Genomic DNA, 15,391 nt, shown 5'->3' on the forward strand with positions numbered 1-15,391 from the left:
CAAGTGACGTTCACAGAAGTGTGTTTGTCAAGGGCTCTTTTATCCCAACAGATATGTAAATCGAGGCACCATTTCCCCTTTAAAGGAGCCCCATGGTTTCCCTCTTCAGACAACACCCAGGAACACAAACCTTGTGCAATTTTCTCTCTTGTCTCTTGTCAATTCCCTCCATTCATTCAGTGAAAATGTGGCTCAACCTTGTGTCCTTACTAGTAGTCCTCAAAGGTAATTATTTCCCCCACATACAGTTTATTTCCACGTTCTGCTCCTCCAAGGAGGAGATCTCATTTAAAAATATATATATTTTCTTTTTAGGAGTCCAGTCTCAAGTCCAATCTCAGTTGGTGGAGTCTGGAGGGGATGTGAGAAGACCTGGAGGGTCCCTCCGTCTCTCCTGCCAAGTCTCTGGATTTGATTTCAGCAGCTATGGCATGAGCTGGGTGAGACAGGCTCCTGGAAAAGGCCTGGAATGGGTGGCATACATAAGCTCCGCTTCTGGTATTATTGACTACTCAGACAAAGTGAAGGGCCGCTTCACCGTCTCCAGGGACAATGCCAAAAGCCAGCTGTATCTGCAAATGAACAGCCTCAAAGCTGAAGACACGGCAATCTATTACTGTACGAGACACACAGTGAGAGGAAGTGAATCTGGAACTTGGAAAAAACCTTCTTTTCTTCAGAGCAGCTCTTCAATTTGACTAGATTAGTCATTGAGGATTGATCTCTGTCTAGAGAGAACTTCAGAATGTTTTATTCTGGGCATCAGAGAGTTTGCTGTAAGAAAATATAGGATGATGAAAATGGCTTGAAAGTCTGTTTCATCTTCCTGTTTACAAGGTGATTTATGTTCTGGAAAAAAAAACATGGAATGGAATATTGTTCTTTAATATCATGGCAGAAGCCTGGAAATGAAACCTCAGGGTGAACCTTATAAATATCCAAACTGCCATTCTCAAATTGAGGAAACACCTAATTCTCCTTGGAGAATTAGGAACATGCTCCCCCTCCTCATTAATGACACTAGGGGGCAATGTTGTAGCATAAAATCCCACTGTGGATGCATGTGGTGGGGTCACAGATAGCTACCCATGAGCACCCAAAAGAAATACTTGGGGCATCAGAATTAGTCCAAACCCTGAAACAATTTCCTTTGGAAAAAGAAATTTTACAATTAAATATTACAAAGGAAACCCAAACCCATAAACCTGGCATCACAGATGTAGATGAACCCAGGAAGGATGGGGGACACCTCAGGAAAAGAACCATTTAAGGGATAAGCCAAACCAAACTTTAAAGTCGAAAATAAAGGGTTGTTTTTCCCCTGTCTCTCATTCTTCCTTCCCCGCCCTGAGCAATTCTGGGCAAACTGCCAAACTAAAAGAAACACGTGTCTTAGAAAACAATTAAATCCATTGTTATGTCCTGAGCCTTGCAAGCAGGCTCGGGGCATTGCAGGCGGTCCCGGGCAGGTGCAAGCTTCCCGGGACCAGACAGGGTGTCGCCAGTACGTGTGCGCATGCGCGGGTGCTGGCGCGCCAAAAGTAGCAGATTGACTCAGGAAAGGCCTATAAAAGGAGGCCGAGAGAGTTGGGCATTGCCGCCATATTCCAATGTAAGCTGAACTGAAGAATAAAGATTTCCTGAGAACTACAACTGCTTCTCGTGTCTTACCATTTCGCGACGGACTCAACACTGGCGACGAAGGTGGGATTGCCTTACATCGGAAAAGAGAAGGTGTAAGCTTACCCGAGTGAGTCCGGAGCGGCAGGAACGGCGTTGACTCGGCAGCTACCCGCCAATCCAGCGTGCATTCGGGGGTAGGCTGGCTGATAGACCCTTCCTGATACAAAAATGGCAAAGATTGGAAGGCTTTCGGAATTCGATGTCTCACATCCAGAGAGGTGGGAGTCCTACGCAGCCAGGGTGGAAAACTACCTCAAAGTGAACCAGGTGAGGGAAGAGAGCTTGAAGGCTGCCACCCTGCTGTGCGTTTGCGGTCAAGACGCCTTCGAAATCACTGAGAACCTCGCAGCACCTGTTCCTTTAGAGTCTGTCAGCTACGCAGATCTAAAGAAGTTACTGAAGGAGCACTTCCAACCTAAGATGTCCGTCATCGCGTGGTGCCACACCTTCGAGCAGAGGGATCAATGACCCAGAGAATCAGTCAAGGAGTACATCACCGCACTGAGGAAAGCCGCCAGACATTGTTAGTTCAAGGACCTCGAAGAACGATTGAGGGACCGGTTCGTATGCGGGCTAAGGCATCGAGAGTTGCAACAGAGACTTTTCGCCAAGGAGGACTTGTCCTTCCAAGATGCCTTGAGAGAGGTCACCGCAGAAGAAGCAGCGGGCGGCGCCATCAAGAACATGCGGCCGATCAGGAACAGCCCAGATGCTGCATCCGTGCACCAGGAAGAAGTCCAAAGGAACTCCGAGGAGGATCCGGATGAGGAAGTGGACCGTCTCCACCCCACAAAGGAAGGAAAACCAAGAGGAAGCTCTTCAGCTCTTCCCAAGTGCATCGGTTGTGGAGGTCGCCACAAGAGAGCCGACTGCAAGTTCCGCTCCGCTATCTGCCGGGCGTGCGGAAAACAAGGACACATTGCAGCTGTGTGCCTGGGCTGCCAGAAGGTACAACCTCAGGAAGAATTGCGCCTGAAAGGTACCAGGGTCCCCAGCCAGAATAGGGTGGGGTTTTGCGCTTCACGAAGAAGCATCTACAGGACAGGCACACACAAGCCCATCAAGAAAAAGCTGTCGCTTAAGGTGAAGCTACAAGGGGTTTCATTAACTATGGAACTGGACACGGGGTCCGCACTATCGATCATTTCTATGCACACTTTTAGGAAGATTTGTTCTGGTAGTGGAACTCAGGCCAAGCTGAGGCCTTCTGATATTGTGTTAACAGACTTTCAAAACTCCAGAGTGTGTGTTAAGGGGGAGGCCACCCTTAACGTACAGTATAAGGATTTTGAAGGTCCACTAGACATATTAGTAGTAGGGGGTGAACGAACGAGTCTCATAGGACTCGATTGGTTTGAGGCCTTGGGAATACACGTCACAGGGCTCAACAGCCTACAAATGCTCGACCTACAGGAAGTCTGCAAAGAATTTGCAGATGTTTTCAGCCCCCAGCTGGGCACGTTCAAAGGAGCTCCTGTGTCCTTAAAGCTAGACCCCACTGTCACTCCCATTAGAATTAAAGCAAGAAGGGTCCCTTTTGCTTTAAAGAGTAATATTGACACTGAATTGGATAAACTGATCCAACAAGGAATTCTAGAACCAGTTGACTCCAGTCCATGGGAGACCCCCATTGTCATGCCTCTTAAGGCAAATGGGGACATTCGCATCTGTGCTGATTACAAATGCACTCTAAATAAGGCATTGCAGCAACATGCCTATCCTGTTCCTGTGGTCAGTCATATCCTGGCCTCCCTCAAGGGGGGGCGCTTTTTTGCAAAGCTTGACCTAGCTCAAGCATATCAACAGCTGCCTGTTGATGATGACGCTGCCATAGCTCAGACTATTGTGACCCACAGAGGGGCTTTCAAGTTAAAGAGACTTCAATTTGGAGTAAATGTCGCTCCTGGGATTTTCCAAAGCGTAACGGAAAACACACTACGGGGTATACCAGGGGTTTGCCCCTATTTTGATGATGTCTTAATTGCAGAAGACTCCACACACATTCTAGCTGAAAGGCTAAGGGCTGTCCTATTAAGGTTCAGGAAAACGGGACTCAAACTCAAGAAGGACAAATGTAAAATTGGGGTGCCTTCTACTGAGTTTCTGGGGTTCAAAATTGATGCTGCTGGGATTCATCCTGCTGAATCCAAACTAAAAGCCATTATGCAAGCCCCTAGACCAAAGTCTAAGGCCGAACTACAGGCTTTTCTGGGCCTTCTGAATTTCTACAATTCCTTTCTTCCACACAAGGCTAGTGTAGCTGAGCCTCTTCACAGGCTATTAGATAAACAGGCAGTGTGGCAGTGGTCACAAACACATGAGGCTCGTTTCAATGAGGTCAAGGCCTTGCTCACTTCTAACAGTGTACTTGCTCACTTCAATGAGTCCCTTCCTGTGTGCATCGCTTGTGATGCTTCCCCTTATGGGGTAGATGCTGTTCTGAGCCACCTCAGATCTGATGGAACTCAGGTTCCTGTTGCATATTACTCCAGAACATTGTCTTCTGCTGAGCGCAACTACGCTCAGATAGACAGGGAGGCCTTAGCTGTCGTTGCAGGAATTAAAAAATTCCATGATTTTTCACGGTCTTCACTGACCATAAGCCTTTGCTGGGACTGTTTACCACACGTAAACAGACTCCCCAAATCATCTCCCCCAGGATGCTCAGGTGGTCTATCTTTTTGTCTGCATATGATTTTTCCCTACTTCACAAGCCTGGGAAGGAAATGGGCCATGCTGATGGCCTCAGTAGATTACCCCTGCCGGTAATAGAGGCTGACCCCGCGCCAGCCATCAATATTCTCTCCATTCAAGCCTTGCCCGAGTCCCCTTTGAATGCCAGGGATGTAGCCGCTGAATCAGGCACAGATCACACACTTTCACATGTTCTTTCTTGGGTTTTGTCTGGATGGCCTGAGCACTGTCCTAGTCCTGAGTTTCAGAGTTTCTGGTCTAAAAGGAATGAGTTGTCCACCTCTCAGGGTTGTCTGCTTTGGGGAAACAGAGTTGTCATCCCCACCTCAATGAGGACTAGGGTCTTAGATTCCCTCCACGAGGGTCATCCTGGCATTGTTCGAATGAAGGCTCTTGCACGCAGCCACTTGTGGTGGCCTGGTGTAGACAAAGACATAGAAGCTAAGGTGCATGCTTGCCACCTTTGTCAACGCTCACACCCTGAAATGCCCCAAATGCCTCCTGTGCATAGATGGGAGGAAACACAGTCTCCATGGTCTATGGTGCACATTGACTACGCTGGGCCCTTTCAGGGTCAATTCTTCTTGGTCCTCGTTGACAGCCATTCCAAATGGCTTGAGGTTGTACCTGTCTCTTCCACCACCACTGCAAAGACTATTCAGGTACTGAGGGGGATTTTTGCTGCACACGGGCTCCCAGACGTCATTGTGTCTGACAACGGCCCTCAATTCACTTCCTCCGAATTCCAAGCTTTCTTGCAGGCTAACATGATTCGTCATGCCACTTCTGCACCTTTCCACCCATCCACCAACAGTATGCTGAACGCATGGTTCGCATCACCAAGGACGCCTTGAAGAAGCTCACCTACGGGGACTGGCATCACAGGTTGGCTGACTTCCTCCTTTCTTATCGCACTACACCGTCCACTTCTACAGGGAGAAGCCCAGCTGAACTTCATTGGGGGCGCAAACTGACTACCAAGCTTGACCGGTTGCATCCGGATAGACTGCCTCCTTCTGCCTCACACCCCAGGGCACCTAGGCAACTACTTGTGGGTGCCCCGGTTTGGACTCGTAACTACGGGCCTGGTCATACATGCGTCCCCGCATCTATATCCAGGGTCACAGGTCCTCTATCCTATGAGGTATCCCTGGACAACGGTCGTGTCCTGCATCGGCACATTGACCAACTTCGCCCTAGACGGGACCTTATTTATTTATTTATTTATTTATGAGACTTATATACCGCTTTAAGTGCAAGCACTCTCTAAGCGGTGTACACCAGTAAGCAATGTATATATATTTTACATTGCCCCCAACAATCTGGGTCCTCATTTTACCTACCTCGGAAGGATGGAAGGCTGAGTCAATCTTGAGCCGGTGAGATTTGAACCGCTGACCTGCTGAACACAGTCAGCTAAAGTGGCCTGCAGTACTGCACTCTAACTGCTGTGCCACCTCGGCTCTTCCCGCTGAGACCCCTGAGTCTTTTCCAGGGGGGAGGGGGAGCCCTTTGGGCAAAGGGAGGGGCATGGAATGATGCCCATCATCAATGGGGAAGCCACAATCAGCCCATCCCAAGATTCCACAATTGCTCCCAACAGGAAGTCATGGAGCCCAACTAGAACCCAGGCATCAATGCCTACTCCAGCCAGGGAGTCACCCCGGGGGCATGATCACTTCTCACCCGCATCACTCAGTACTCCAGTCAGAGAGAATCCCCGGGAGCATCCCAACAATCCATTCCCTGCAAGAGAGCTGGCACACACTCCTCCTAGTTGGCCTGACTTAAACCCTGTCCCTAGAAGGGGGCAAACATACAGGGGGGTGGTCGAGGAACCAAATCCCGACTACAACACCTGTGACTACACTCAGGGGACAACTGAGTTTTGGGACAGTACTGAACCCCACACAAGCCCGGACACAGAATGGGATTCAGGGGATAGACAGCCTCCTGACAGGTCTTGGATGGACCTAGGAAGTTCTACAGAAATGCCCAACAGTGACAGTCATTTAGAAGGGCCAGAGAGCCTACAGCTAGGCAGGACAACCAGGTCATACACTGGAAGAAGCCCTGGCCTGACGAGCCCAGTGGGCAAGCAAGAAGCCAGGCATTGGAGCACAGTCCTTGGGAGTCACCAAGGCTTAACAAGGGGAACAGGCACACATCACCCCTCAGTCAAGGGGTACCTGTCAGACACCCAGAGCTTAGGAGGTCACAGAGAGCGAGGAAATCTCCTAAGTACTTAGAGGATTACATAACACTATTGGCTAAACAGAGCCAGTAGAAGGGTAGAAACACTAAGGCAATGGAAACGGGGGGAACTCCGAACATTGGGGGAGCAGAGCATTGTACTAAGAGTGGGTTGTGTATTATTATGGCATTGGTTGTAGTTTTAGCCCGTGGGAAAGGGGTGTTATGTCCTGAGCCTTGCAAGCAGGCTCGGGGCATTGCAGGCGGTCCCGGGCAGGTGCAAGCTGCCCGGGACCAGACAGGCTGTCGCCAGTACGTATGCGCATGCGGGGGTGCTGGCGTGCCAAAAGTAGCAGATTGACCCGGGAAAGGCCTATAAAAGGAGGCCGAGAGAGTTGGGCATTGCCGCCATATTCCAATGTAAACTGAACTGAAGAATAAAGGTTTCCTGAGAACTACAACTGCTTCTCGTGTCTTACCATTTCGCAACGGACTCAACATCCATCAACCTCACTAGGTAGAACTTTTCTAACACTAACAAGACAGACATAAACCACATAGAGAAATACATTTGCATGAACAAAGAAATACTTCCCAAGGACAATTTTAATCGCTACCGGTCCATGCAGACACAAACTAGATGGAATTAAATGAACATTTTTTTTCAAAAGCCAAATCATAATCTCAATAACTTGAATGGTATAAGGACAGGGCCGCACACCTTGGGAAACTACTAGCTAGTCCAGAAACCATCCCTGTACCATTACTCCATCTGGTTTCTGTAAATAAATCTAATTTCTGGCATCTTTTTTTATTCTGTATCATTTCTTCCGCCTGAGCTGAAGGTCTGCTTCCCAGCTGGAGACCCGAATCACGGGAAATCTTCCCACAATTCATAAAACAAATGTCATTAGATATTGTCTCATTCTGGAGGACTGATAATTATTATTTTTTAAAAAAATATTTTTGTATTAATTCAATGAAAAGTTCTCAAGAAAATTTCACGTCTCTGTGGGCTACAGTCTTCACAGTGAGCCTGATATATATATGTAGGTCTTTGGTTATTCGGGTCTTCTCCTGCGTAAAATTGGAAGTTTCTTGGCAACGTTTTGATGAAGTCCCATTTGTCATCTTCAGGACTTTGTCGAAACGTCGCCAAGACATTTCCAATTTTACATGGGAGAAAATCTGAATAACTGAAGACCTACATACAAACACCTGCAAAAATCTCAGAAAACAAATATATATATAATGGTGGATTATTGGTTTTGGTCGCCAGAGAAACTGTCTAGGTCTTTCAAATCTTGGTGGGAAATAAAAACAAAATGAAGGAATCGTATTATCTTATTTAGTGGACATATAAAACAGTTTTGGAGACCGGATATTTTTATTTTATTCTATTTCTATAATAATTCCTTGAAACATGCTCAAGAAAATTGTAGGAGTACTCAATGTGTAACTGAGAAATTTTATTAAAAGATTTTGCATTTAAGCCATCAGAAAAAACTTATCTAGGTATTTCAAACCTTGGACTGGAAGCGGAAACAAAGTGAAAGGGTCATATTATCATATTTAGTTATCATATAAAACAGTTAAAAAAACTACAGATACTAATACATTTTGTGTATTTTTCAGGTTTTTCTTTTATTTAATACACAATAAATTTGCCCTTCCACCTGTTAATTCACAGAAATATAAATGGCTCCCAATCCTTTTCTTAGGGGTGCAATGTTAATTACAAAATACACATGCAAGTGATGTTCACAGAAGTGTGTTTGTCAAGGGCTCTTTTATCCCAACAGATATGTAAATCGAGGCACCATTTCCCCTTTAAAGGAGCCCCATGGTTTCCCTCTTCAGAAAACACCCAGGAACATAAACCTTTTGCTATTTTCTCTCTTGGCCCTTGTCAATTCCCTCCATTCATCTAGTGAAAATGTGGCTCAATCTTGTGTCCTTACTAGTAGTCCTCAAAGTAATTATTTCCCCATATACAGTTTATTTCCATGTTCTGCTCCTCTAAGCGGGAGATCTCATTTAAAAAAAAATATTTTCTTTTTAGGAGTCCATTCTCAAGTCCAATCTCAGTTGGTGGAGTCTGGAGGGGATGTGAGAAGACCTGGAGGGTCCCTCCGTCTCTCCTGCCAAGCCTCTGGATTTGATTTCAGCAGCTATGGCATGAGCTGGGTGAGACAGGCTCCTGGAAAAGGCCTGGAATGGGTGGCATACATAAGCTACACTTCTGGTACTATTTACTACTCAGACAAAGTGAAGGGCCACTTCACCATCTCCAGGGACAATGCCAAAAACCAGATGTATCTGCAAATGAACAGCCTCAAAGCTGAAGACACGGCAGTCTATTACTGTACGAGACACACAGTGAGAGGAAATGAATCTGGAGCTTAGCAAAAACCTTCCTTTCTTCAGAGCAGCTCTTCAATTTGACTAGATTAGTCAATGAGGATTGATCTCTGTCTAGAGAGAACTTCAGAATTTTTTATTCTGGCTATCAGAGAGTTTGCTGTAAGAAAATATAGGATGATGAAAATGGCTTGAAAATCTGTTTCATCTTTCCTGTTTACAAGGTGATTTATGTTCTGGAAAAAAGATGTAATGGAATATTGTTCTTTAATATCATGGCAGAAGCCTGGAAATGAAAGGATACAGTAGGTAGATAAAAATGCCAAATTAAGTTTAAGCATCTGGCTCGTCATGTGAAGAACCATAATAACAAAGCATGCCTGCTTTGATTGTATGTGTATGTCTGTCTATCTGTGTCCCTTTGTCCATATATAATGCAATTTAAAAAGCATGCTTCTGGTGTGTAAATAAATGTATAACTGAATGTCTTGAGGGGCTCTTTTATCCAAAGTGATATGTAAATCAGGACACAAACTCCCCATTAAAGAAGCTTGCAGGTTGCCCCTTTCAGGCCACACCCATTGACACAAAGCTTGTGCACTTTCTTGAATGCTTTCCTATCAAAAAATGACTCTGTGGCCAAAGTTGGTGTTCTTACTACTCCTTGGAGGTGAGGCTTCCCTCTCTACAGCATTTCCTTCCAATTCCTATTGTTGTGTGCAGGAGATGTCAATGAAACATCTTTCTTCCTAGGTGTCCAGTCACAGGTCCAGTTGGTGGAGTCTGGAGGGGATGTGAGAAGCCCTGGAGGGTCCCTCCGCCTCTCCTGCCAAGCCTCTGGATTCACCTTCAGCAGCTATTATATGGAATGGGTGAGACAGGCCCCAGGGAAAGGATTGGAATGGGTTTCAGAGATACATCCAAGTTCATCTAGCATTTACGACTCAGACAAAGTGAGGGGACGCTTCACCACCTCCAGAGACAATGCCAAAAGCCAGCTGTATCTGCAGATGAACAGCCTCAAAGCTGAAGACACGGCTGTCTATTACTGTGCTAGAGACACAGTGAGGGGAAGTGAATCTGAAGCCAGACAAAAACCTTCCTTTCCTCAGAGCCGCTCAGCAACTTGATTCAATTGTGGATCCTGGTTTAGTCAATAAGGATGGATCACCATCCATTGAGAATTTTAGGAATCTTTTGTTCTAGGAATCCAGTTAGAGACTTTACCCACCAAAACTGAAAAATGATAAAAATGGCTTGAAAATTCCAGTTTCAGCTTCCTTGTTTACCAGGTGAGGGTAAACCTAATGTGGATTTTGTAATTTGTTAACTAACACAGTTATTTATTTTGTAATTTGTTAACTAACACAGTTACTTTGCATTTTCATTTGATTTATTTTCGCTTTTTTTAAAATGATGTTCAGGTTTATTAGCTTTTAACATCCCTAAATTGATAAATAGGCTTGAGATTATCTCCAGATAAGAAAAAAAAAGTTTGTTACTACAAATTGAGGTCTGTTTTTTTTTCTCTTTTGTGAACTCCAAGCAATCTTTTGCCTTGCAATGTATGCCCCTTCTGACATCAGACTTCATTTTAATGAACATGTGTGATAGTATAGGTTGCAAATATGTAACAGGTTTGACTACATGTAACTGATTCCCTATGTAAAGGGGAGATTACTTTTATCCTGCCCCATCAACTTTCCTCCTGCATTTTCTTTGTTGTGTTAACTCTAACAGGGAATATAAGATGGGTCTTGGGGTTCTCTCTATCCTTTTTCAGAGAGAGAGAGAGAGAAAGAGAGAGAGAGAGAGATCCCATTTTATCAAGATATCCTAAAAAACTACTTTTAAATGATCTTCCAACTCGGTTGCTTATTGGGAAGGTAAATTGAGGCAGAACTTAGGGCCAGATTTGGCTATCACCGATGATCTGGCTTCAGAAACATGAGATAAATTTTTACCAATGGTTAGGAAAACAAACTAGTGAGAAATGAACGTGATCTGTTATTTTGAATATATATTAGTAAGAAGAACGATATGTATTGACGATCTGATACTGTTTATGATTATTGTTTTATCATATTCACTACAGCTATTTACTATTATATTAATTAGTGTTAACTGAACATATGTACCCAAATAATAGTCTGTTTGCTAAAACTTGAAAATGTTACTGGGGGGCAACCCCAATGTTGTTCCCAATCCTGTCCCAACCCCAATCCTAATCCCACCCCAAACCTTAATCCCTATCCTGGTCCCTTCCCCAACCTTATAAAACTCAATAAAAACCTTTATATAAAAAAGAAGAAGTCTGGAATGGAATATTCTTTTTTTTAGTACTGTGACATAAGGTAGGAAATGAAATATTAAGATGACCTTTCTAAATATCCAAACTGCCATGCAGATATTGAAGAAGCATCTTTGCCAAAATAACTCCTCAGATAATTGATAAGATGTTTCTTCTCTTCACTTTTGACACTGGAGGGCAATCTTGTCACACCAAACCCCATGGCCTATGTACCCAGCCACAGTGGGAAAGGGAATAAAGCAAGGATCATTAGATATTGTTTCATTTTGGAGAAATGTTTTTTTTATTATTATTATTTTGCAATATTTCTGTAATAGTTCAAGAAAATTTTGAATCTCAGGAGTCTTCAGTCTTGACCATGAAGCTGAGAGTTTTTATAAAATGATGAACCTGGTTTGTCACCAGAGAAACTGTCTGGAATAATAATAATAATAATAATGATGATGATGATGATGATGGAAGGGACCTCGGAGGCTATCTAGTCCAACCCTCTGCTCAGGCAGGAAACCCTACACCATTTCAGACAAATGGCTGTCCAGTCTCTTCTTAAAAACTTCCGGTGTTGGAGCATTCACAGCTTCTGGAGGCAGGTTGTTCCACTGGTTAATTGTTCTAGTTGTCAGGAAGTTTCTCCTTAGTCCTAGGTTGCTTCTCTCCTTGATTAATTTCCATCTGTTGCTTCCTGTCCTGACTTCAGGCACCTTGGAAAATAGCTTGACTCCCTCTTCTTTGTGGCAGCCCCTGAGATATTGGAAGACTGCTATCATGTCCCCCCTCGTCCTTCTCCTCATTAAACTAGACATACCCAATTCCATCAACCTTTCCTTATATGCTTTAGCATCCAGTCCCCTAATCATCTTTGTTGTTCTTCTCTGTACTTTTTCTAGAGTCTCAACATCTTTTTTACATTGTGGTGACCAAAACTGGATGCAGTATTCCAAGTGTGGCCTTACCAAGGCATTGTAAAGTAGTATTAATACTTCATGAGATCTTGATTCTATCCCTCTGTTAATGAAGCCCACCACTGTGTTGGCCTTTTTGGCAGCTGCAGCACACTGCTGGCTCATATTTAAGTGCATAAATGTATAAATGTTCTTCAAATCTTTGATTAAAATGCAAAGAAAATGAAAGGATTTTTTTCACACGGAGGGATTACTATGGGTATTATTACTATTATTTCAATTTTTATGGCTGCCCATATTGGTGACTTAACCCTGAGCAACTCACAAATGATCAAAACACCACACAAAGTAGCAAAATATGGAATTGCCAGCTGCCCAGAGTCATTGATTGAGATGAGAGGCTATAGATACTTAATTAATAAATAAAAACTATTAACCAAAATAAAAATGATCTTGGTCTGCATTTAGTTCATTTGAGTTTTTTTCAAAAGAGCCAATGAAAGGAGAAAAAAAGTTACAACATCTTTCTTGAACTCAGATGTGCTGTTCTTTTCCTGTTGTATCTCTAACATGTACAGTAGTGGCCAAAATTGTGGAAACATTTTGGGAAAAGTGTACAGTAGAAATGCCACCTTTGGTTAAGTTTCCACCATTTTTTCTTCTAATTTCTTTATAACTGTAGCCTTGTTCACTTAATAATACTATTTTACATCACTTTCTGGGAAACCAGTCAACTCTTTGCACCATTTCTTTAATTTTATTACGTTTTGCAAGCTCACTAAATGAAAGAACACAAAAAAACCCCACCAACTTGATAGCGATCACATAACACACTGAAAAATGTCCTCCTCTCAGCTTCAATACAGGACACCGATAACTGAATCCTACTGTGATCTGATTTGTTCTCAGCTTTGTTCATTTGTTCTCAGCTTCTCTTCCACCCCTGGAACATAAGAATGCCTTTGAGAATTAGATGTCTCCATATAGTTTTCATCACTAGCACCAGGATACCAGGAGGTACCCTTTTCACATTCAGTCAGGATGGACATGTGGGAAGAGGAGGGCAGGAAAATAAAATCAGCATGCACAAATGTGGCCTCATTTCCAAGGCTGATTATAGCTTCAGCTACTTCCTTAACAGCTTCTCCAATGTGTTTCAAGAGAATGATAATATCACTCTGAAACCATGTCTCAATTTACAAATACAAATTCCTAAATCTGGAAGAAATTGAATTTCTTGGAAAATGCATATGGATTTTACCAGTTGATTTGGCTTCACTGGAATGGAATGGAATCCTCTAAGTACCATGGCAGGATGGAGGATGGAAACGAAGTACCATGGCAGGATGCAGGATGGAGGATGGAAACGAAACCTTAGGATAACTTTTCCAAGTTTCCAAACTGCCAAGCAGTTGGGGAAATATCTCCTCAGAAAGAATCTCCTTGGAAAATTAGGAAAATGTGTCCTCTCCTCACTTTTGATCCTGGAGGACACAGTTGTCACAGAAAATCCAACTGCCTATGCACCCAGATGAGGTGTGTTAAGGAATAAAATGTATAATTATATGTTGTCTAATTCTGGAAGCATAACATTTTTTATTATTATTTCCATCATAGTTCATTGAAAAAGTTTCAAGAAAACTTCACATCTATAATGCTCACTGAGAAGTTGAGAATCTTTATAAAACGATGAATCATTGACATTTGTCACCATACAAATATATATACACCAATCCAGAAGATTGTAAAGTTTGCCTCAATGGGTTACAAAAGAATTTAACTTCTTAAGAGATTATAATCCTGACTGGAAAGCCATGAGTTTAGAATAGAAAACAGAGCATACTGAAGCTTATTTTATTTATTTTATTTTATTTTTAAAATTTATAAACTGCCCCACTCCTGTAGGACTCTGGGCAGCTAACAATAAAAACACCATAAAACATGACAAAACAAACAGTACAATAACAGTCATCCAGGGATCAGATTTTATAAACCCCAGGCCTGCCGGAAAAGCCAGGTCTTAAGCAGCTTACGGAAAACCAACAGAGTGGGAGCGGTCCTAATCTCCAGGGGGGGAGCTGGTTCCAAGACATGGGCGCCATCACAGAGAAAACCCTCCTCCGCGGCCCCACCAAATGGCACTGCTTGGCCGATGGGACCTGAAGGAGGCCCAGCCTGTGGGATCTAACCGGACGAAGGGAACTATGAGCTTACCTGCAATTTAATGTATTTGGAGTTTTCTGTAAAATATAAGAAAAGTAATCTTGTAGCAAACTTGAGATGTGCTAGCCTTCCGAAATCCTCTCTAATAATTAAGTTTATTCTCTATTACCTTGCATCATTTTGAGAAGTGTTAATTTTTTTCAAGCCTTTGTTTTACTTAATCTACAATAAACTGGTCCTTTCTCCTATTAACATAGGAAAAAAAAAATGGGTCCTGACACTTTTCTTAGGACTGGAATGTAAATTGCAAAATGCACATGCAATTATGTTCACCAAAATGAATCAGTCAATGGCTCTTTTATGCCAACAGATATGTAAATCAAGACACAACTTCCTCTTTAAAGAAGCCCCATGGTTTCCCTTTTCAGACAACTCCCACCAACATAAACCTTGTACCATTTCCAGAATCCTCTCTATCAATTTTGTCTATTTGTTACAGGGAGCAAAAATGTGGTTAAATCTTCTGTCCATACTTGTGGTCCTCAAAGGTAATTATTGCCACTACATAGTTTATTTCTATGTTCTGCTCTGGAAAGCAGGAGATCTATTTTTTTTTTAAACAAAAAAAAAAAACAACTCTCCTTTCTTTTTAGGAGTCAAATCTCAAATACAGTTGGTGGAGTCTGGAGGGGATGTGAGAAGCCCTGGAGGGTCCCTCCGTCTCTCCTGCCAAGCCTCTGGATTCACCTTCAGGAGCTTTGACGTGGGCTGGCTGAGACAGGCTCCAGGGAAAGGACTGGAATGGGTGGCATCCATAGACACTAGTTCTGGTACTTACTACTCAAACAAAGTGAAGGGACGCTTCACCATCTCCAGGGACAATGCCAAAAGCCAGCTGCATCTGCAGATGAACAATCTCAAAGCTGAAGACACAGCTGTCTATTATTGTGCAAGAGAGTCACAGTGCAAAGAAGTGAATCTGAAGCAAAGCAAAAACCTTCTTTTCTTCACTCATTAACTTTATTAAGTCTCATGTCCTAAATTAGTCAATGAGGATTGATCTCTGTCTACTGAGAGCTTCAGG

General features: G+C 43.3%; 2 gene segments (V, D, J or C); both read left to right on the forward strand.

Annotated features, from left to right (window-relative positions):
* Window positions 1-131: 131 nt before the first annotated feature.
* Window positions 132-10,153, forward strand: LOC120303678. The segment is given in 3 exon segments: window positions 132-225; window positions 8,633-8,646; window positions 9,699-10,153. Coding segments are annotated over 3 exon segments (417 nt in total).
* A 4,592-nt stretch (window positions 10,154-14,745) lies between these two features.
* LOC120303613 lies at window positions 14,746-15,325 on the forward strand. The segment is given in 2 exon segments: window positions 14,746-14,855; window positions 14,961-15,325. Coding segments are annotated over 2 exon segments (405 nt in total).
* The last annotated feature ends 66 nt before the right edge of the window (window positions 15,326-15,391 follow it).

The sequence above is a fragment of the Crotalus tigris genome, unplaced genomic scaffold (genome assembly GCF_016545835.1).
Source record: "Crotalus tigris isolate CLP2741 ecotype Arizona unplaced genomic scaffold, ASM1654583v1 scf7180000024473.799607, whole genome shotgun sequence".
Classification (NCBI taxonomy): domain Eukaryota; kingdom Metazoa; phylum Chordata; class Lepidosauria; order Squamata; family Viperidae; genus Crotalus; species Crotalus tigris.